The sequence below is a fragment of the Lissotriton vulgaris genome, chromosome 12 (genome assembly GCF_964263255.1).
Source record: "Lissotriton vulgaris chromosome 12, aLisVul1.2, whole genome shotgun sequence".
Lineage (NCBI taxonomy): Eukaryota > Metazoa > Chordata > Amphibia > Caudata > Salamandridae > Lissotriton > Lissotriton vulgaris.
Genome location: NC_141700.1, coordinates 273,746,845 through 273,771,538, shown reverse-complemented (window position 1 = coordinate 273,771,538; position 24,694 = coordinate 273,746,845). Strand labels below are relative to the sequence as shown.

General features: G+C 45.5%; 1 protein-coding gene across 2 annotated transcripts in view; it reads left to right on the top strand.

Moving 5' to 3' along the window:
- Positions 1-24,694, top strand: part of USP21 (ubiquitin specific peptidase 21) — a 558,274-nt gene that overhangs the window by 209,379 nt on the left and 324,201 nt on the right. For both annotated transcript variants that reach the window (XM_086945031.1, XM_086945032.1), the window contains exon 7: positions 4,056-4,167. In XM_086945031.1, the coding sequence (XP_086801157.1) occupies positions 4,056-4,167 (112 nt within the window). The remainder of the gene's footprint in view (positions 1-4,055; positions 4,168-24,694) is intronic.

The following is a 24,694-nucleotide window of genomic DNA, read 5'->3' as shown; positions in this document are numbered from 1 at the left end:
TTAAGGTATCCCTCTTGTGTGAGGAAGAAGGCTTCCTCTTACCCACATTCTGTGTGTTTGGTCCTTTTACCCGTGTCAAATTATGTTACGGAAAGTAAATATTTTCAGAAAACAACAAAAAGAATGATCAAATAGTGTGAGGATATTCATCTAAGAGGAAACCTAGTAGATCTCAGGGTGAAGGAAGAGTGAAAGAAACATAGGAAGCTCACCAGAGAAAGTGCCCCTTCTGTTGAGTGTGTGTGTTCCCCGGAAAAGAATTTCAGAAGAGAGACCCAGGGAGAATAAGAGAGTCTCCACCATTATATGTAGATTCTCTTGGCTCTTCTGAGATCACCAGTCCGCATCACTCATCTCAAAGCATGGTTTGGCACGGATGTGATCAGCTGCATGTAGAACATTGATGCCACAAGCACGTCATCCACTGAAGTTCTCCATGGTTTCAAGACAATCGCAGTTGAAACATTTGCGTGTGCGTTTGAAGTGATCGATGTCTTCCCACTTGACATCAGAACACACGACTTCGAAGCATTCAACTTCAAGACATCTCTAGAAGGTTGGTGTCTAGGTACTTGCTTTTGAAGATCAATGTTGAGGCAGTCAGAGGCATGTGGTTTTTTCAACTGTCCTCTTGAACACCTTTTCTTCCTTGCTTCACCATCGGTCTCACCTAGAATGATAATTCCTCCCGAAGATCCTATTCAGGTGCCACTTTCTCCCTTGGATCTTTTTCATAGACCAGCGATAATATCCAGGGGCAATTCTGTGTCACCCTTTAGGAATATGGTTCTAGATTTCAACACATCCATCAGACCTGGCTAGAACCCCTGAATCGTCCCTCCTCTTAAGTAACTTCTCCTAGAAGACATAATAGAAGGTGGTCTCCATCTACCTCTTCTTCCACACATTCAAATGACTTATTTACACATCCCACACACTCCCATCATCTTCCATGATGCCCTTTTAGGGAAGTGACAAATCTCAATATACAGGATGAGGCCTTTCAATCCAGTCTGTCATTATGGAGATGGTGCAACTGCAAGATGCTCGAAGGCTCTTTTTGCCTTTGTTCCCTCACTTTGTTGATTTTGTGGTGAAAAAGTTCATCTCTCCTGCTGCAAGAAAAATGGTGAGCCTGAGACTGTTGAAGTACAGACATTCTAATCAGGATCCAATGTACGTATGCCAAGAAGCTAAAGCAGACTCCGTCATAGCCTCTGTGAGAAGTTAGCCTGGTATATGATGTCCACTATTCTAGTGGGCACCTTGCACCAGTCTAATCGACCCTTATTGATGGTAGGTCGTAAATTCAACCTTATAGAAAGCTATCCTAGTGGTACCTGTGGAGAGCAGCCTTCAGGCTAAGACTTGGAGACGAGTTAAGAAATTTGTTTTACCATTTATAATCTCTTGAGTACCAAATGAAAGCACAACAACACAAGGTATATATCAAATATATATGTATTTATTCTAAACACAACCCCTCTGCACTCTTTATGAGGTCAGAGGTAAAAGTACAATACAAGGAACTTGATTAGCATACAATAAGTTGCACAGTATGCGTTTTGCCCTAGGGGCCTCCCAATCCATATACTAAAATAGTGGTATAAGAACCACGTGAGAATTAGGAAGCAGGCTTGGGGCCTGTGGAATCGCTGGGGCTACTCAGAACAACCAAATGTTAGGATGTAGGAGGCCCATGGGAGACGCGTGCAGTGTCTAAACGCAGCTGCGGGTAACCATTGACTTTCTATGGGAAATGAAAAGGTTACAATTTTAAGATTAAGGTTGCAAGGAGGTGAACTACGATGGAACCCTTTTAGACTAGGACACTTGGAGAGTCGATACCCACGGGAGCACAGGAGTACTCGTGCTACCTCACCCAGGGAAGACGGGCCCATAAGTGTCTTTTCGTGTCCGGTTTCGTCGTCAATTCCAATGGAGAGCTGCGAAGAAGTGCTGCAGGCGACCAGAGGAAAAGTGTCCGGGTGGATCGGAGATGTGAAGAACCAGAAAGCAGAGGAAACGGAGTCTGGGCCACTAGCCCGTGACCATGGCGGCAATAGAAAGATATATTTTCAGAGAACAAGGGAGACCCAATGGGTGCCTAGGGACCTTGGGCAATTAATTATTATGAAAAACAGTGGTCCATAGGATTGAGTTTTCACAAAGACAAATAGAAATATAGACTCAAATCAGTACTATATTGACAAGATTTTCAGTACCCAGCCGGGCCTGAATTTTTATTTTCAAATATAGGTAAATTTAAAAGACCATCAAGAAGGTCTAATATAGCAGTTAATAGGGTACAAGCCTGTACCTATCCAAAAGTACACTCAAGAAAAATTCAAGAGTAGGAAGAGAGCAAGGAAAAAGAAGGTGAAGAATATCAGGCAAAAAGAGCTGCGGAGCCAATTGTCCCTTGCATCAATAACATGTTAGCACTGCAAGTTCAGACAACCAATTCATGTAACATTATAAACACAATGGACAGGTTACATAATCGGAATGAGTGTCGACGGCGTTTCGATCCCCGGCTCCTAGTGAACTGGGATCATCATCAGGACAGTAAAAGTGTATTGCCTGTATGTGCTTTCTTTAAAACCTTTTAGGCGTTTTACATCAGCCTTCTAGTAGTTATAAAGATAAATGAATCGAAGGGCTGGTACCTCGGTGTCCTATTAGGTGGGTTTTGGGGGTGCTGCCTTAAGTTTCTATCATATGATGGATGAAGAATCCAATTATTCTTGGAACTTTAGTCGTGTGTATTCCGTAATGGGCATATACACTGGGACTCGAGGGTCTTGGCGAGGAGATAATAATCCTATTACTCGCGGTCCGAGTTGGCAGCAAGCGGTGTGCACAATGGTAACGCGCCGGCTTCACGATGATACGGAAGTCCTTCCGTATCATCGTGAAGCCGGCGCGTTATGCAAGGGACAATTGGCTCCGCAGCTCTTTTTGCCTGATATTCTTCACCTTCTTTTTCCTTGCTCTCTTCCTACTCTTGAATTTTTCTTGAGTGTACTTTTGGATAGGTACAGGCGTGTACCCTATTAACTGCTATATTAGACCTTCTTGATGGTCTTTTAAATTTACCTATATTTGAAAATAAAAATTCAGGCCCGGCTGGGTACTGAAAATCTTGTCAATATAGTACTGATTTGAGTCTATATTTCTATTTGTCTTTGTGAAAACTCAATCCTATGGACCACTGTTTTTCATAATAGGCAATAGAAAGATGCCACCAGATGTCGGTTGATTTCAGATGAAAAGGTGAAGTTTGTCTCTTCAGCCACGAGGTCCAGGAGGCATCGACGACGACCAGGAGCTGGATTCGAGCTGTCCCACAAAGGATCTAGTTGACTGCGGTGTCGGTATCCGGATTGGACCCAACAAGCCTTGTCAAACGCAACCCACTCAGGATGTCGAGATTGGCTTTGGTGCAGACCAGCAAGGTCTGTGGAACTTCTTCTTTGCAGGGAAGTTGTAGCAAGCAATAACGGATGTAACAGAAAAGCAACAGAACCTTAGGACTGTGAACTTTAATTCTTTTTGTCCATAATGTTTTTTAGTTTTCATTTGAGAATTTCCTATGCTAAATCGCTGTTTAGAATGTTCCTTAATACTAATATAAATTAGAAATCAAACCGTATCTACACTGAAAGTCGGCAATTGAGCCAAACCGGACATTCAGATCGGGGTCAGGTGTCCAGCCTTGCTCATAACTGTTCCTGTCAAAATGCAAATGGCTTCAGATTTCTAAATTTTATTATTTGTTTTGAATGCTTGAATGTAGTCTGTACTTTTTCCACTTAATGAAGATCTTCTTTCAGTATAGCTCAAACTATTAGTTGATTGAAGCATGTTGTACTGTGCTTGAGACAAGACTAATTTGCAAACAGTTGATTGAAGCATGTTGTACTGTGCTTGAGACAAGACTAATTTGTTTCCTTTTTTAAATCCCAACCTCTCATGTTTTCTATTAAGCATGCTGCATCCACTCATAGTATTTCTAAATTAATCTCCAGCATTCTTTTCCATTTTGTGTTTAGCTTTCTCTGATGTCATTGTTGCCTTGTGGCACCCTGATTCTACTGACGCTGTGAATCCCGTTCGGTTTAAATCTATCTTCCAGAAATATGTCCCTTCTTTCATGGGATACAGGTAAGATGCATGCCTCTGTGATACATATGCAGTCTTGGTTTTTGTATTTATATGGAGAATTCCTCATTATGAATTTGGCCAAGCCATCATGTCCCTACAGTCTAATAAATGCCAATTTTAGTCACTTAGGGCCTGATTACGATCTTGGCTTATGTGGTACTCCGTCAAAAACGTGATGGATATCGCGTCCGCCGTATTACAAGTTCCATGATATCGTATGGAACTTGCAATACATTGGACGGGATATCCGTCACATTTGTGACAGAGTAACCCATCCGCCAAGATCGTAATCAGGCCCTAGGTGAGGGATAGTGCCTGTTCAGACTATCTGATCTCTTGAACAGGATATTATCATTGTCCCATTCTGCACATACAACTGGTGAGTACATCAAAATATCTGCCAGTCTAAAAATATATTTTGAATTTTTATCAAACGAAAGGATATTGTAGATTTTTTATTATAAAATTGTATTCAAGTTTCCTAACTATTAATATGATCCTTAAGATTTCATCTTGCAGAGGATATTAAAAAAATCCTGTTACCTAACGTTACAACAGGAATTATAAAAAGTGCAAAAATAATTTTGCATTAACAATTTCAAGAAGAGGGTTACACTTCTCCCTCTTTGTTAACATAACCTACATCTTTTTTGATGCCTAAAATATTATTTTGCATTATGGGATGTAAAAGGCAAATGAAATACAAAGTCATGGAACCATGTAATTTGTATGAAGTGCCCAGTTGTCTCTATCCTAAAAACAATTAGAAAGGTTCGCATACCCGGCAGTATCAGAGAGAATGACAGACGGAACTTGGACAAATAGAATCTTACTACATGATTTACTTAGAAACTAAACAACTATTGCACTTGGATACAATTGAAGAATTAGCAATATAAGAATCTTTTTAATGAGCTTAAGTTGTGAAATAATTTTGTAGTCAATAATTTGTGGCTTCAGTAACGGTATTCATTGAGTACTAATTTGTGTGTGCACAAATGATCAATCAATGGCATTGATTTAAATCATAATTGTTTAATTTGTTGAAATTGTTGTTAGAATTACTTTTCATACAAAAATCCTGTAGATACATGCATAAGATGTTTGCCCATTTATGCTTCACTGCACAGACTGGAGAGAGAGAAAAAAGACTGGTTACTTTACAATTATAATTTTCATACAAAGAATTCAAATGTCCTAGTGGATTAATGGAAATGTAAATTATCATTTTTTTGGTTTTTGCCCACATGAGACAGATTCCCCATAGGTATGGACTTCATTGAAGCAATCACACTTCTCCAGTGTAATATGGGGTGTACACATGGTTTTACCAAATAGATGCTTGTATGTCACTATAGATTAATTATTTTGAGTGCAACCTATACAAACTTATGGCCCCAGATGATTTACTGGTGTTGGGACAAAAGTTTGGATACAAATATTGTGTACAGAAATATCGGGTCAAGAATATCAGGACTTTAAATATCTTATGAACAGGAATATCGAAGGTAAAAATATTGTTTTAAGTGTTGTTTTTAATATTGTCAGAAATATCAATGTAGTAAACATCTTTGCATATAATATTGTTTCTTTTAGTGTTAGTATGTAAGATATTGTATTTTCTTTACTTCTATTTGTTTATAATTGTTTTATTTTGTTTTTATTTTGCATATTGGTTTATTTTTTAAATTGTATAAATTTGCAAATTTAAATTGTATTAATGTGTTTATCTTTTTATTTTTTAATAGCTGTATGTTGGGTTATTATGGGATAAAGGTGGGGAGATTTTTATAACAAAATGTATTTTCATTTTCCATTTTAAGGTAATATTTTAAAAAAATGGGAATTGTTTAGAATTTTTTAAAAATAAATTAATATGTTTTTGATGTTTTAAAATTACATATTAAATAGGATATATATATATTTATGGATTTTTAAAAAAATAAAACATGATGTTAAAATATTTTATTAATTATCATAAAGAAGTAGATCTGGATTTATTATGTTTAAAGTGATTACATTATTTTTATGAAATTGTTAGAGGTATGAAAAAGTAAATTCAAAATTATTTTGTTAATGTTTTAAATATTTTTACAAATGTTTTAAAATATAAAAATATAAGAAATATATAGTTTTTAACTGTTATCAATAGTTTTATTTGAATTCTATGTAATTGTATTTTTTACAGTTTGAGTGGTAGGAAATAATTTTTAAATATTGTAATTTTGTATTCATTTAAATATGAATTTGTATTTTTTGATTATATATAAGGTTAGTTAAAATTGTGTTTTAATATATTTTTAATTTTGTAATTTACTAAAATGTAAAATGTATAGTATTAACTGTGTATTGTACATTTGAATTCTTTAATACTCTAGGTTTAACGTTTTATTTTGAACTCTACTTATAATACATGAAGTCTTTAGTGTCCTAAGCCTTCCCTCAAATTAGCATATATTGGAGTGGGAATACTAAATGTCACCCTTTTAGGGTCCAGCGCCTTCCCTCAAGTTAGTATAAATTGGAGTGGGAATACTAAGTGGCCGATTACGAGATTGGCAGTCCGACTGCCGGATAACCGTTGCAGCGGTCGGGATAACACCGCCAAGCCTTCAGCTTCCCGACCACCAAATTCTGAGTTGACTGGCGGTGAGCCGGCAGCAGTCTTGCTGCAGCGGCATGCTTTGGCTCACAGAGTGAGCCTCAAGGCAGTGCCCCTGCACTGCAGTGCCTGCACTGTCATCAGTGCACTATTACCATGCACCATGTCGTGCATGGCACAAAGTGGATGCACAACAGTGCAGGCATAGGGGAGTGTAACGTGTCCCCAACTACAATCCCCACTGTGCCAAAACGCACAGGGTCCTGTTTGGGGCCCCCTCCCTGCCTTTCTGCCAACTTTTTTTTATGACGGGATCCCCGCCATGAAAAGGTTTCCTAAAAGTCAGCTCATAATATGCACGGCTGAGCCGGCATCGGCACCGCTGCCATTGTGGCCAGCTTCTCTGACTGCCGTGGGATCCAGGATCCTGGTGGTAGCGGCAGGCTTGTGTCGGGGTGGTTGCAATCTAACTACCGTACTTGTAATCGGGATGTCGGTCCGCCGAGGTTGTAGTGGTTGGACTGCCACTATGAGTACGACCGTCTTTGGACCGCTGTACTCGTAATCAGGCCCTAAATGTCACACTTTTAGGTTTCAACACCTTCCCTAAGTTGATTTGGATTGAAGTGGGAATAGTAAATGTCATCCCTTTAGTTTCCCCACACCTTCCTCAAGTTAGTTTAGATTGGAGTGAGAACAGTAAATGTTATCCATTTAGTGTCCAACACCTTCCCCAAGTTGTTTTTTTAAACTTGTCTTTATTAACAAAGTTGCACAGAGAGTTTTACAGAGAAATACATTCAGCAGAGTGTCATACATATCAATTACGAAGCCATCCATATGTGGACACAAGAAATCTTGATTCAACATTTATGTGCCATACACTTTACCGTCACTTTCATTTGGATGCTCGGATAACTTGTGACAGTATTCAGGATTCTATCCATCCCGTATTCTTGTGTGCAACCATTTTGTTTCAAATATAATAATCAGTACAACATTACAACTTCCTACAGAAGAGAAATAGAAAATGAAAATGTGAGCCAAGGAGGGGGGCGGAGAGCAGCGACCAGGTATCGTCGTCGTCATATCCCTTCCCCAAGTTATCTTAGGTTGGAGTGAGAATAGTAAATGTCACCCCTTTAGTGTTCAACAATTTCCTCAAATTGGTTTAGATTGGAGGGGGAAACAGTAAATATCACCCCTTTAGTGTCCAACACCTTCCCCAAGTTAGAGCGGCGGATGAGCAGCCTTCCCCCTTGCAATTGACTGATCGACCTGCAAGTATTCACTTGCGGACTTTTGACCTTCTTTTGGATGGGAGGGGGGTCTTATCCTAGTTATCCTGGGGAGTGGGAGTTGGGGACAATGTTTAATTGTAACTGGTAGAGGACACCTTGAGTTGCAGCATATCAGAAACCATGAGGGTTTGAGTGGGAAGAGCGGTCGGGGCGTCACACAAGGAGGGGGATGGGTCAGTAACATTGATACCTCCGAATGGCTGATAAGCAAGCGTATAAATGCATGACTTGGAACATCTGTGGTATGCACACAATGACGAAATGCCACAAAGTTCTCTCACACTTACGAAGGAGGGGAGCCCAAATAGCCTTACTACAGGAGACGCACCTCACTCAGAAAGCGGGACAAGCTTTGCATAGGCGATGGAGGGGCCAACTTTTCTATACTACCTACTCAGCATATGCACGGGCAGTGGCGTCACTAGGGGGGTGCGGGGGGTGCGGACCGCACCAGGTGACACCATCACATGGGGTGACACCGTGCAGGCCTGCCAAGTATCACCATAGGGCTTGACACTAACGCATTTCTGGCAAATCTGACACCTGTGCGTGCGACCGGGCCGGCAGACTTCACTTGCCAGTGCTGGCTCAGTAACGGTTAAAAATCTCTCTGTGCCGTGCTACAATCTTACAATATGTCCTTTGCTGCCTGGAGACTCGGGGGCCTGCCCTCAGCAGAGTCGTTGCGTTGCAGGCTCTGTGGCGCCGTGGTGGGGGGATGTGACCTCATGTCAGTCAGAAGCGGCGGCGGGAGACTGCTGCCTGACACAGGACATGCTGCTCTGTGTGAATTCCGCTCCGATCGTGTCTGCTTCAGCCTGCCTGGAAACGGGACTCACTCCTCTCTGCTGTGCAGTGATGCACTCTGACTCCGAGCGCCCGCGCTAGGAGGTGCTGGGGGAGGTCCTGTGAATACCCACACCAGGAGGTGAGCAAGTGCCGAGCAGGTCCTCTGAAAGGCGGCGCCAGGAGCCCAGCCAGGGTAAGAGTATTATACAGCACGGGCGGGCCTCGAAGCCCAGCTGAACCCCAGCCTGGGCCTTGTGTTGCACGGTCACCAGTGCAACGTTTATCTGAGGAAAACACGTATTTCCTAATGTGCGCAGATGTTGGGACTCAGTGGGTTAGAGATTTCAGAAATACCAGAGTTTGTTTTATTGCCGGTAGTTTCAGGCAGGGAAAGGTCTGTAGATGCTTCTGAAAGGAGGGATGAATAACGGGCACAACATTGCAGGGGTATTTGTATAGCTCTCAGGTGACAACGATTAGAGTGCTTACACCTTTTCTGTAGCTGTTCAGACCACAGCTTCCATGAGTGGGTAGAAAAGTCTGAGATGGGTGGGACGGAGCCGGGATGTAAGAGTTAATCCACGCAACCAGTGCAGCAAAGAAGCTGCTTCCGCGAGGCTCGCGCTTGCAGGGGTATCCAGAGAGGTGCGTGCCAGGGTGCGTGCATGAGATGTGGGGAGCGGAAGCACGAGGCACCTGCTATACAGGGCAGTGGCACTACGACAGTCACTGAGGCAGGCAGCGAGACCTCCCTCCTGAACCACAGAGCAGATGAACGCCCAGCCTTGCCGTCCAGGAATCACCTGAATGTGCCAGCAGCACGTGGGCTCTGAAGGGCACATAGAAAATGGTGCCGAGGTGATGTGAGGGTGGGTGTGTGAGACGGAGGAGAAAGAGAGAGAGTGCAGTGTGATTGTGTACGAGTAAAGAGAGACCTAAAGGGAGAGGGCGAATGCACGCATCAGAAAATGAAGGAAGCTGACCAAAGGAGCGCGAGAAGGTGGAGAAAGAGACAGCATAGGAGATCAAACTAAAGGGTGTGAAAGAAAGACACGTTTCTGAACATGTTAAATTCCCACCTTAGAAAAATTCGAAAGCTATGGAAGTAAAATATGTGCCATGTTTTGGCATTTACTTGAAAAGTTTGAATGTGCATTTCCACTTTGTTCACTTCCCACATACAAATGTGTCAGTTTTTACGCCACAGAAAAGTAAAAAAAGATTTCTGCTGATTTAGTAAGAATTTTTCAGCAGGGTTAGTTGCCCTCAAGTCACAAGGTTCCTGAAAACACAGTTGCTGACACAGCATTCCGGTGTATCTTGGCGAAGCACATTATCCTACACGAGCCCCCTGTGAGAAGTTTAAAGTTATCCACGTGTGTGTATTTTCCGTCTCTGGTTGGAGGAGAGTGGAGTTAACTCACAATCCAAATACTAGCAAAACATCTAAACAATTACAAGGTCTGCCCCTAAAGGTCCTGACCAGTTGTGGGGCGCACAGGCACCCCGACAGCTTGCTTTATACATCTCAACTCCCTTGACGCCTAGTTCTGGACTGCCGTGATTGGTAGGAGGCCTTTTTGAAGCACTGGCCTGTCATGTTGTCCCAGCGAAGTATTTCACGGCTTCACAATCACGCGAAACTGACTCAGAACCAGTCCTCTTGTCTTTCAGTAGAGACATCTCACGATTGGAACCCCGTTTCCTGCAGTGTGGGTGGGTGATTCTCACATGCATTATCGCAGGAGACAAGGTCGCAGCTCCAAATTCAGGCAACGCATCTCTCACTTTCGCCTAATATATATACAAAGAAACACAGATCTGCTCTGGTCCGCTTAGTAGCCACAGCATCCCTGATGCATTGTGTTCTCTTGCGCAGCCACCAGCAAGGGGGAGGGGTGCTGCCCGACAACGCTCTTGGTGTTCTGCGGCATACTTCCGGGGCAAGCGCGGGACAGTTTAGGGTTTGAAGGCGTATTCTAATAGAAGGTGTAAACTCTTTATTGCAAAGTACGATCCAGAGAGGCTCAACGCTGACAGAGGCGAGCAAGTGCCAAGAAGGAGCTCTGTGTGCCCGCACTAGGAGGTGAGGAAGTGCCAACTGTAACTTGCCATGACTGCTAAATTGATTAATTCCTAGCCGCCTTCCGTGCCCCTATATGTTTCCCCCGTCTTCAATGCTTGATTTTTGCTCGTGTCACTCACTGTTGTTAAAACGTCACATAATTTCACTGAAATTATGAAAATGTCACACTGAAACCTAAGTTACTTAGTGTAAATACAAATGTATATAATAGTTCTTAAATCACATCGAAGGCCATCTCGGTGCTGCAAGTATTTAACAAACACAGCCCAGAGCCCCCAGTCCAGATGAGCCATGTCCGGTTAGCAGCTCTCTGCCAATGCAGCCCAGAGGTCGGCACAGGCACACATGAAAGCTCCAGCCGACTGCCCAAATCAGTGCACAATAGTTTCAAAATGAGAAGGTGGCAGACTGGACCAAAGCCGTCAAAGTGCCATAACAAGAGAGAGCTGCTTAGCACGGTGCCAGTGCGTGTCACTGCACCAACAAGGCAAGCCAACCATCTCAAAAGCACAGACAGCCACCTTCAGTCAGTCTACAGCACTACAGCCTGCAGCTTGAGTGACTCTCTTCCCAAGAACCTGATGAAAGACGCTCTGGCTCACCTTGGCACTACAGGGGGACACGTAATTGTGGCACAGGTGAGAGAGCACTAAAGTAGTGCAATTATTGTCTGTGAGTGGCAGTTTTGGGTAAATTATGGTAAGTCGTGAGGGGGGTGACACCATGAGTTACCGCACTGGGTGACACCAACCCTAGTGACGCCACTGTGCACGGGGGCACTAATATGGATCCAAGATTGGCCCCATTTCAGCTGACCTGGAGGGTCGTAATGTGGCTATAAAGGGGCTTCTAGAGAGCCGAGACATTAGTATGATTAGCGCCTGTGCCCCCAATATAGAACAGCCAGCCTTCTTTGCGAAATTGAGCCATTGCCTGACACAGTACCTGATGGGCACAACCCTAGTGGGGGGCGACTTTAACAGTGTAGATGACATGCTCCTATATAGATCGCACCCACTGGTGCGCAATTCGCAAGCAGCGCGTGCCTCGCAAGCATTTACGGCCTGGACACAGGGATGGTAGATGCCTGGTGAATCTTGCATCCCCAAGATAGAAACTACTCGTACTTTTCGGCAGTCCTTGAGGTTAATGTGAGGCTAGATGTCCTTCTGTGCTCAGCAGACACGCAGCGCCATGTCATTGCAGTGGACTGCTTAGCGCGCACGATATCAGTTCATAATCCATTAGTCCTCTCCCTGGAATGGATACCTACGTGGAGGCTTTGTCCAGACACACTGGAAGAACAGGTCTTCTGTGAAGAGATCAGGGGGGAAATCGCACAATATTTTGAGGCCAATGTGGGGACAGCCTCCTCGTCGAATGGGACGCCTTCAAGGTGGTCCTACGGGGCCAATGCATAACGTGTTACGGAGGTCAGTCTTGTCCTACTTAGAGAAGTGGAAGGGGCGAGACAACCCTCCGGGAGCGGGAATGTAGAAGGCCATGACTCCCAGAGCTCCAGCGGACATTGGTGGATGCCAAGGAGGAAGTGGCGAGGCAGTAAGAGATGCTTAGATGCTTCAACTACAAGAAATATCTAGAACGTACTCATGCCGACTGAGACAAGTGAGGGACGCTCCTAGCATGGCTAGCAAATCCGGTGAGCAGAAGCCAGCCACTGGTGTAAATGAGAACGAGACAGGGAGCCAGCACTTTACGCAGGCGAAGATCAACAAAGTCTTTACCAGATACTATGCACAGTTGTATAGAAGGTCGAGGGAGGCTGATCATGCAGATGTGGGAGAATATCTTGCGGGCCTGCAGATAACAGGATTGGCTCCTGAAGAGGTGGAAGAGCTTGGAGCAGATATAACACAGCAGGAAGTACGAGCTGCCATTAAGGGTATGACAAGGAACAAAGCCCTGCGCACTGACGGCCTACCGGCCGAGTTTTATGCAACATACGTAGAAGAGCTGACTCCCAAATTGATCACCATGTATCAGGAGGCTCTGGGAGCTGGAATAAGGCTGGAGAGTACTAGAGAGGCCCTTATCGTCCCGGTGCCTATGCCTGGGAAGGAACCGCATGACTACACAGGCTACAGGCCCCTGTCCATGCTAAATGTGGATTACAAAACCTGAGCAAAATGTTAGCTATGCGCCTTCTCCCACATATGCCTGACCTACTTCACGCAGACCAACCAGGGTTTATCCCTGGGCGGAACACGGCCATAAATATTGGGCGACTCCTGACGGTCATGGACTTCACTGGGTATGATAAGCGTGAGGCGGTGGTGTTCGAGGTGGATATTGTAAAGGCTTTGACAGCCTGGAGTGGCCTTACCTCTACGAGGTCTTGTCCAAGATGGGACTGGGAGGAGGTTTCTAAGCATGGTTACGGTTACTGTATGCATCGCCCACGGCCAGAGTGCACACCAGACAAACCATTTCTCCCAGGCAGAGGGTGGAGAGGGGTACAAGACAGGGGTGCCCCCTCTCCCCGCTCCTATTTGCTCTGGCCATGGAGCCGTTGGCGTGCAGGGTACGAAGCGGACAGGATTATAATGGTTTAACAGTTGCGGAAGTGCAGCACTTTATTGCATTATACGCGGATGACCTCCTACTGTTCCTCGGTGACATGGATAGCGAGTTGAGAGGGGCACAGAGAATGGTAGACCTGCCATTTCTGGCCTCAAGGTTAATTGGAGAGCAGTACCCCATGATATCTAATGCACTCCTGCCGTCTGATCTTGGCCACCTGAAATGGGAGCCCAACTGCCTGCAATATTTGGGAGTTAAAATATATCATGAACCGGCGGAGTTACTAGAAGAAAACATGGGTAGAGCAATCAGATTAGTGAAGTTTGCAATTGTATTCTGGAGCACATTGCCGCTTTCAGTAGCGGAGCCGGTGGCAGTCCTGAAGATTGTGGCGCTCCCTCGTCTTCTGTACTATTCCGGAACCTTACCAGTGTGGATCCAAAGACCAATGTTCAGAGATCTTGACTCACTAGTCACGTCATTTATCTGGGTATCAGGGCGTGGAAGAGTAGCGCTGACCTCATTACAGTGCCCGATGGCGGAAGGGGGTCTAGCGGTCCCAGATTTTGAGGAGTATTATAATGCCACCCAGTTGTACTGGATGTTTCAATAGTTGGCGACAAGTCGTGACCCAGAACGGGAACAATACCCTGCCGCGCCGGACACCGCAACCCTGACAGAGATTTATCGAAGGGCCCTACGAAATGCGTCTGACTATACCATGGAAACTAGAGTGGTGGTACGATACTGGGCTAGATACCTGAGACGGGTGGGGGTCAATATTCTCTACTCTGCAGACATACCAATCACAATGTGGGCGTGGTTGCCGCAGGGGGCTCATTGGGCGGGGTTGTAGGACTGGGAAGCAGCAGGGCTGACAAAGATGGGGGAATCTATACCAGAATTCCGCGTTACTCCAGTTTGTAGAGCTCCAGGCTGCATATGATTTTCCGGTAGGCCACTTCCTTAAGCATGGGGCTCTCACCAGAAGGATTAGACAACACTGGGGTGGAGGAGGTTATTATTTTATAACGCGCCTGGTTACCCTTGGGCATCCCCGCGCTCATCCAGAGAGAGACGCCATGACACGAGGCACAGGAAATAGGCAGGAAACAGGTGGGTTTTTAACAGCTTGCGGGAGCGTAAGAAGCTCGTTTCCGAGCGCAGGTACAGAGGAAGAGAGTTCCATAGGATGGCCACATTGATGTAGAATCTCCTGCCACCAGTTCTTACCTTCCTTACCCTCGTGACCTGCAGCAGATGTTGATGGTCTGAGCGGAGGGAACGGGAAGCCTTATAGGATTGAACCATGTCCCGTAGGATAGGTGGGCCTTTCCCCTGCAAGATTTTGTGGGCCATACAGAGTGCCTTGAATTTCACCCTCTCCCTAACAGGGAGCCAATGAGGCGCCTTCAGCACAGGTCGAGCTGACTGACGCCTGGGAAGGTCCATCAGGAGCCTAGCAGCCGCATTCTGCACTTGCTGCAGTTTGTTTAGGGTGGACTCTGGAGCCCCCAGAAACAACGCGTTACTGAAGTCCAGCCGGGAGATGATGAGCCCCTGGATGAGTAACCTCCTAGAAGCCACTGGGAGGAGAGGTAAGATCTTCCGGGCTGATCGGAGCAGACCAAAACACACGCCTGCGGTCTTTTTAGCGTGTGTCTTGAAAGAAAGGTCCTGCTCCAACCACACCCCCAAGCTCTTGATCTCCTGTTTGGGGGTGGGAGCCGCTCCCAAGCAGCTGGGCCAGCTGCTCGGGGATAAGGAGGGAGGGGAATTCCCCAACATCATCAGTTCCGTTTTGGAGCCGTTAAGCTTGAGTGCTGAGCTACACATCCACGTGAAGATCTTATCCAAACACGTGTGCAGCCGGTCGGGATGGTAAGCCGACTGGGGAAGCCCTACCACCAGCTGAGTATCATCAGCGTAGCTGATGATCTTGATACCCAGGGGCAGTATCACACTCTCCAGGGGGTCCATGTAAATGTTAAATAAAGTAGGGCTCAACGATGAGCCCTGTGGCACACCACACTGGAGAGGGACCGATGATGATTTCTCGTGGCCTTCCCATACCTCAAACATCCGGCCTTCCAAAAAGGACACAAACCACTTCAGGGCCATCCCGGAGACCCCTACCCCCGACAGCCGTTGGAGAAGCACCTGATGGTCTACGGTGTCAAATGCCGCACTGAGGTCCAGGAGGATCACTGCCACCGATCCCCCTGAATCCAAAATGCTCCTGGCATTCTCCACGACTGCCAGCAGGGCAGTATCAGTCCCCTGACCGGGGCGAAAGCCCGTTTGGGAGTCACCCAGAAGGGAGTTTGACTCCAGGAAGCCCTATAGGCGGCTATTCACCAACTTCTCCGCCACCTTGCTGAGGCCGGGGAGCAGGGAAATAGGCCTAAAGTTGGCAAGGTCGGGGGGGTCCAGGTTAGGCTTCTTCAAGAGAGCCTTGACAACCGCTCCCTTCCAACTAGGGGGCACCACTCCTTGGGTGAGAGATAGGTTTATCAGGTCCGTCACTGGGCCACCGATGGTGGGGGCTACCTGCTTAAGATATTTCATTGGTGCAGGGTCTTTCGGGGAACCACTTTTCAAGGTCGTCAAGACTGTGAGAACTTCTTCCACAATGACAGGGCCGAAGGAAACCAACTCCGCTGACCGCACCCTGGGCTGAGACTCTGGGTTACCACCAGAGGGAGTCTCCTCGGCTGGCCGGGGGAGAGATGCCAAGATGTTGTCTATTTTGGTTTTGAAGAAGGAAGCAAGTTCAGAACATTTCTCACGTGGGTCATCGTGAATGACCTGAGGTTCGGGAGTTTTAAGGAGTTCTTTAATGACACTAAACGATTCTTTTGAGGAGTTGGCCGCAGAGCCTATTCTCTCCTCAAAGAACACAGATTTTGCTACCCGAATAGCGGATTTGTAGGTACTAAGAGCCGCCCGATATTCTCTCCGGCTCGTTTCGCTCCAATCTTTCCTCCAGGACCGTTCCAGCCTCTTGCAGCCTTTCCTCAAAGTTCTCAGCTCAGATGTGTACCAGGGCGCAGATCCCACTCTCTTACCCCTGGTGAGTTGTTTCTTCTTGGGGAGGAGAGCATCAAGCGAGTTGGTGAGCCAGATGTTTAAATTCTCATCGGCAACTAACGGATTGGACCCAGGGGGAGGCCGGGACGCCTCCAGATGTACCGCCCAAGTGTCCACTGGGAGCCTGGACCAGGCTCTTTCCACGGTGTATACCCTGGGGGCCGATGCAGCTGGAACTGGTACGGAACTGCATGCACTAGCGGGATGTAGGTATGTGGCACTCTCAACAGGAAGAATCAAGACAGTTTCTTGCCTTTATAAGGCAATGAGGCAAGACATGCAGAAGCCACTAGAGCACCCGCGATTACAATGGGAGGAGGATTTGAGCAAACACATCCCAGAGGTAGAATGGGACAACATTTTAGACAGACCCCGAAAGTGTCGACTAACACGCGATTCAAACTGATTAATTTCTACATATTGCATAGGGCGTAACTGAACCCATCCCGCATTTGGCTATACTTTGGCATAGATGCTGCAGCATGTCCGAGGTGCGTAGAGAGAGAGCACGTATCATCCACATGTTTTGGAGCTGCTCCACGTTACAAACCTTCTGAGAGGAGATCAGACAAGTGGTAGGTGGCCTCATAGACATGAAACTCCTGCACACCTCAGAACATTTCCTCCTAGGGTGGTTCCCACACACGGCAAAAAACAGAACAACTGGGAAGTTCAGGATCTGGCCTATGTCCAGAGAGAGATAGCCAGAAACTGGAAGGCACCAGGAGGGCCTAGAATTGCTTCCTGGAAAAGGGAGCTAGAGAAGTGGTTGGGCGGTAGGTAGACTGCTGCTTAGGGAGGCTACCGAGAGGATAGGTAAGACAGATAGGGCAAGAGCCTGGGAAAATCTAGTAAGCGAATTGGCAGCGAATAGACAAGACAATGGCGGGGCGGGCTCCCCACCACCCGAAAACCCCAAAGAGGAGCAGGGCAGACAAGGGCATTTGAGAACAAGGTTGACCGATGCAGAGACGCTTCGAGCACAGAGGTGGATGTTGCATCGTAGGGACTGCAAGTCCCAGGGAGCAAGGTTGTTTTTGCTCACACCTGAGCCTGCTTGTCAACAGCGCCAGTACCAGCACTACTTAACTGCTCGCCGCTCCTGCTTCGCTGGAGCCGATTCGAGCACAGAGGTGGACGCTGCATCCTAGGAACTGCAAGTCCCAGGGAGCAAGGTTGTTTTTGCCCGCACCTGAGCCTGCTTGTCAACAGCGCCAGTACCAGCACATCTTAACTGCTCTCCGCTCCCGCTTCGTGGGATGCGTGCCGGGCCAAGGGCAGGCCCGTTTGAGCCCGTTAGAGACCGGATGAGGCCGGCTGGGCCCCCCCTCCTCTGAAAATAGCGGTTCCCCAGGTTAGTCTAATTTTGCCTTTTGTTGTTTCCTTGGGACACTAACATCTTGGGCTGCCTGTTGTCACTGTACCCAGCTTGAAATGAATACCCGCGAGGGAAAGAGCAGAACTGCACCATCTGGGGGAAGCGTGGCAGGGACTTTGGACCAATTTGTTATTAGGGCCAGCTCTGTCTTAGCCCATGAAATTGCATTGACCGAGCACTGTTTATCCTTGGATATTTTGCAAATGAAATAATCTTCCTTGGACGGTCTGACATCTGCTCGTACACCTGAACGTTGTTTGGCCGCAGGTATCGATTCTTATCGATTAGCTGAGGTGCTAGTCAGACCATGTATGTCCCGCTGCATTTTTCTGCAATAGCGGAGGTTCCAAATAGCCCCCGTCCTGATGATTTGGTCCGAGAAGGTACACCTGGAGGCACTTTACCACGTATCGCTACAAGGTCTGTGCACAAATCTAAAACTCAAATCAAGGAAACTATGGTTCCAATTCCGGAACCACCAATAAAGAGGAAGAGGGGAGGGGGACCGCAAAGGCAGAAAAGTGCAAAAATGCAGAAGACAAACAAGAATGGTGGAACAGTGACTATGACATCCCCATTGATAACAGAGCCGCATCCTTCTACATCTATCTCTGGTACTTTGAACTCTAACCCACTTAGGGGTCAATTCCGATTCGGAAAAAACCGCTCCGAATAGCCGTTCGGAGCGTTTTTCCCATACGAATCGTACCCTGCAACGTCCCCCATACGTACGACGAAGTACGATTCGTACCAGGAGCTGGACTCCGTACGAATCGTACAGAGACCGTATGAATCAAATCCCCGTACGAATCTCCCTCGGAACCCGCTGTACGCGACATCTGTACAGTTCGCGGCTCGTTTTGCTGACCCAGCAAGTACGATTTGTGTCTGGTACGCACCGTACTATGACCCTTTTTCTACAGGAGCTGAAAACAGCCGTAAAAGCAGAGTTCACCCCGAAACAGGTACGGAACGCCCCCACCCCATGTTCGCTGGGTGTACAGTGCGTACACCCTGCGATACGGTGTGTATGTGATTGTGTGCTTTTCTGTACGAATCGCCCTTACCTGACGTGTCTCGTACGAATCGCGTCCTCATACCCTGGTCCGGATCGTACTCGTCAGGTCGTACGGCATGTTTACGATTCGTACGGAGAGGGCTCCGGATACGAATCGTACGGACCTTCTTTTTTTTCCAGGATCGGAATCGACCCCTAAGTGTTCCCCCTGAAGTCTCTGAGGTTTTATGGGTCAAATGGGGGCTTTAATTGCATCATCTCTTATGCCTATCCTCGATAGGCTATCAAGAATTGAAGATAGATTGATTAACTTTTAATTGTTTTTTATGCCTAATATTCGTATCATTGAAGATTCTTTGACAAAAATTGGTCGGCGGACCGAAATCCCAACAAATGTGTTGTGTAATCCTGTAATCTCTAAGGGCTAGGTGTAGGTAATAGCAAATTACCGAATGGCAAATACCGAATTCTACAGATTCGGTATTTACTAATCGGTAATTGCTATGTAGGAAAAGAAATCGGTAAAAATACTGAATCAGTAATATTCGGTAATTACTGATTCGGTAATTACCGAATCAGTATATGCCATTGATTCCTATGGGCCTTGAAGCCCAAAGGATTCAATAGCAAATACCGATTCGGTAATTACCGAATCGGTAAAAATACCGAATTTCCAAGGGGGACAGGGTGTCACTTTGACACCCTGTTGCACCCCTGTTTCTGGCTTGTGTGCCATGTGACACACATACATGCCCTAAGGGCATGCATGTGTGTCACATGGCACAGGTGTACATGCACAGATGTGCATGTACACAGAAATTCGTAATTTACCACCCAATAGTATTCGGTGGCAAATAACAAATTTCTAAGGGCCTGTGGCACTGTAAACTGTGCCACCTACATATTGAATTACAGAATCGGTATATTTACCGATTCGGTAAATATACAGATTCTGTAATTTTCTAGCCCCCTACATTACAATACCCAAATACCAGTTGGTAACGGCCGAAATCGTCCGTTACCGACTGGTATTTGGGCTCCTACATCTGGCCCTAAATCTCCTCCCTCTATTCCCTCATCATCAAACTCTAGGCCTTCATCTTCTAGCAGAATTAGTGGGGTAGGCATAGAACCTGTTGTGGGGTTGGTAGCTTCGGGTGGCTATGTGGGCGAAGAAGGGAACATCTCTAGTGAATTTGCTCAGTTAATACTAAGTACCTCAAGGGAGGCGGGAAACAGACCCCGGGCTAGACCAGCAAGTAATATTATGCAAAATTGTCCTAACTATGGCGCAGGAAATCAATCAACTTTGGTTTGTGGGCAGTCTGGCCAAGTCTTCCCAGCCGTGCAAAATAGTTTGGTCCATAGCTCAGTTGAAAATGGTTTTAGGGCAGTTCACCTCCCACCGGCCGCCGCTCCTTTTGAGGAATGTACCTACCCTACACGCTGGGCAGTTAGAATCTATTGATCAGCTAATGGCCAAAACAATGCATTGGCTCACTGCACAACTGAAGGTAGCCAGGGTTCGGGTCTGGGACATTTGTAACCAAATGATTATGGCAAGACGTGCATCGTGGGTAAGACACACGAAGGATGGGGGGGGGGTGATTGTGTAATTGCTAATTTCAATAATGAGCATGTTGTCAGACTTTTACTAGAGCATCTAGGGAGCAGGAAGCAAGGGTACCATCATGGGGAAATTTCCCTCCTACCTCTAGGGTTTTTTATAGACCCAGTCATTTTTCTTTGCTTACGGGGGAAGTCGAAGCATACCCCTTAGGCCCATAGGCGGATCTTCTGACCTTGAACTAGCTAATAGATTTGCCCCTTTGTCCAGCTTAGATGCCTGCGATTGACTGCCGCCAGTAGCTGTATCAGTGATAAAGAATTCTACTATCCAATCTGATGTTTCTCCTGTGCCTGATTCAAGTCCCCAGTTAGCCTTAAGTTTAATGGTAGGAAGTCATATTACATCTGAAGGTATTAACAGGGGTAGTGTGGACTTTAACTCTGACCCATGCCCTATTGATCTGCGTACTGATGAACATGCTGGCGATAATACCCATAATTGTAGAATTTTGAGTTGGAATATCGCGGGTCTAAGTTCTGTTTACATGCATGTCCGGCACTAGCGGGCAAAGCAAAAGGCGGCCTCATGTTTTTTCTTTCTCTGGATTTAAGGGGCTCCGTAAAAAGGTTAGAGATCGATTCTCCCCATTGTATGATATTGGAGCTTAGTAAGCAAAACTATCCAAAGCTATTACTAGTGAACCTTTATAATTCAGGGGAGTGTGAATATGTGAATCAGGACTTGAGTAGTTTGAATTATTTTTTAAATGAATATAGGTTGAAGCAATCCACTGTTTAATATGGTTTATTAATGGGCAATTTTAATACTCATTTGTGTGACTCGTATTGTTCAATTGATGACCCGCTTGGTTTCAATTATGCTATGATTCCACACTTCGGACACTCTCCACGTGGCGAAGGCCTAGAGTCCCTTTTGACTGATGCCGATCTCTTTGAACCGCGTTTTGTAAACCCCCAATATCGGTGTCCCACATTTGAATCTAATGCAAGAAACACCATCACAGATTATATTTTTATGTCCCCAATGCTACTGAACAAGGTTATCTTTTATAACGCTTGGGAATCGCTTTTTAGCGATCATAACCCGGTCATTTTAAATTTGGACAATTCCTGTGGCATTTTCTGCAAAGGAGGTAGGAATTGGGTTCTGAGTAGGGTGGTAACATGTAACCAGGGGAGAAGGCTTTGATGGGCTAAAGTAACTCCGGATACCTTTTTTAAGGGTCTGTGTGAGAAGTGTTTAGATAATATCACAACCTGCACCAACCCTTTAAGCACTAAGGATGCGGTTCTCAGAGCCTTTGAGGCCATTTGTAGTCAGATAGGCCGTGACCGAACCATAAACACTAAACCGAGACTTACATGTGGTCCAAGATGGTTCAATGAGAAATGTTCACGTGGCCACCGCTCCTTAGTTTTAGCTTTGAAAAAACAACAACTTGATGGGGAATTGATAGTCAGGATGAGGAAGGAGTATAAGACAGTACTCCATACCCGGAAAAAAGAGATCAAGGACGAGGCGTGGAACTCACTATTATCCGTGGAGGTGTTAAAGGACAGCACTAGATTTTGGTCTATTATAAATACCCCTTTTTTAGCGGTGAGGGCCATGAGCCCCAGGAATGTAATATTACGGAGACCCAGTGGCTTTCCCATTTTGAGGCGACTTACGAGTCCAAGGGGGCGTTAGATTCCATCCCTTGGTCTTTGTTTCATCAAGCTAGTGCTCTAATTGAGTTTAAAAAGGGGGAAATTGAGAAAGCTATAAGAGGTACCTTCAGCCATAAAGCGCCGGGCCCAGACTAAGTTCCTGCAGATCTATATAAAAGCAATCTTCAATTCTGGGCTAAAATCCTTGCTAATGTTTTTAGTGCTGTGGGTACAGCAGGGTTTCCGGCATCTTGGTCAAAATCAATTATTATACCTATTTTTAAAAAGAGATAGAGAGGGGATCCTCGGTGTTACAGACCGATTTCAATTGAATCTTTATTATGTTTTGGAACTCTGTGGAGGTCCACATAAAAGAAACACACGATACAAAACTCCATTCATTACCAGAAAGACAGTTTACAACAATTACCGCAATACAAAATATTTCATAGATACATACTTCATAAGCAAGCCTTCAATAAATAGCTAAAAAGCATTTAAAAAAGTTAAAAATGTTAAAACAGAATCTCTCATTTGGGGGGTTATATAAGGCAAGCATAAAAGAATTAGCATTTAAAATACCCATTTGCAAGCATATTTGCCTTAACCATTTACGGCGAAATGGACGCAGCACTGGACATATAAAAAGTGCATGCATTCGATCTTGAGTGGACAAGTGACAAAGGTCGCAGATTGCAGGGACTCCGTACCATTTAAACAAAAGATTATTTAGAGGTAGCAAGTCCTGCCTCAAGAGCAACCAGAATCTCCGGACGCCGTGGGGCAAATTCCAAGCGACATAAGGTTGCACAAATTTTCTTGCAAATGAGTCAGTAAGGGGATTAACACCTTTCTTAGTAAGAATCGAGGCGCTGTCCAATCTGTAGCTAAGGTCCCAGGAGGCCTCTTTCAAGACAGACTTTAACTGGGCTGCGGATAAGGAAAAGAGGGTAATCTCCTCCAACTGCAGAAGCGATACAGCCTTTCTAAAATTTTTAACAATTAGGGAATATTCTCTTAAACTTCCCAATAATTCCGCCTTTAAAAGAATTCTCATAGTCCCCGCTTCTCCTCTGGCTAAGCTTGCGACCCAACGTACTACAGCTGCCAGGCCCTGCACCCAACTGCTGCGCAGGCCGAACTCAAGTCTGCAAGCGGCCACTGAGCAAGCGGAATTAATGGAGGTTACGCTTCTTAATAATTTTCCTTCAACCACATTTAAAAAATCCCAATGCCTTAGGTCGACCAGTTCCAATCCATACAAGAGGGTAGAAGGAATTTTGCCCTGAAGACCTCCAATAAATAAGAAAAGTGTCTCCTTCCCATTGCCGAGTACAATGCACTTAAGCTTCTCCCTTGGGATAAGGCTTTCCGGGCATTGTTGTCGATATGGGATTTATCACTTAAAGTGTCTGAGATTAATTTTCCTAAGAAAACATAACTCTTTACCACCTCAAGTTTGTCACCTCCCACAGACCAGACAAAGCTCTCAAACTTATGTTTTTTCCGGCCTGAAATACACATAATTTTACTCTTTGCTGCATTGATTTTTAGATAATGGGTTTCTGCATACAAATGTAAAGCATGGAGGCGTTTGGCAAGACCTTTAGGCATAAGATCCATTATTAAAATATCATCCGCATAAAACAGACATGAAATGTGCTTTCCACCCAAGACTGGGGCTATACCGTCACAAGAGGAGAGTGAGGCGGGTAGATCTGCAATATACAGAGAAAAAAGCAGTGGGGCAAGGAGGCAACCCTGCTTAAGGCCATTAATTGAAGGAATGATCTTAGATAATCCCCTATCTCCTCCTTGAAGAACTTGACACCATGTGTCTGTATGTAGTGCCTGGGTCATATCTAGCAATTGAGGGGGCATACCCAAAGCAGATAGCTTTCTCCACAGCAGAGGGCGATCAACCTTATCAAATGCTGTGGAGAAGTCTATGAAGGCCACATACACTCTTCCGCCACGTACCCTTATGTATTTATCAGTAATAATCTAAAGGGCGGAGAGATTATCCAGGGTTCCATGCCCCTTGCGAAAGCCTGTTTGTTCTAGTGGCAAAATTTGATTTAGAACCACCCAATCAATAATTAAGGACAATAAGCATTTAGAGAAAACCTTCACGATAGCGTCTAAGAGGGCTATTTGTCGATAGTTATTGGGAAGATTTCTATCACCCTTTTTGAACATGGGCACCAAAATGCTCCCCTTCCAAGAAGATGGGATAGTTTTTTTAAAGAAACAGAAGCTGAATAGAGGGAATAGAATTTTACTCAAAGATACTGGATCCTGTTTCAGGACTGATATCGGGAGTTCATCCGGTCCCATAGCTCCTGATGGACGCATATCCTTAATAGCCAGTTCTATGGATGATTCAGAAGGGGACTCAATTGTGGAATTGATATCTTCACCAATTCCCCTAAGTTCCAGTCGCAGGTCATTACTGGCATATAAATATGAAATGTAGACTACC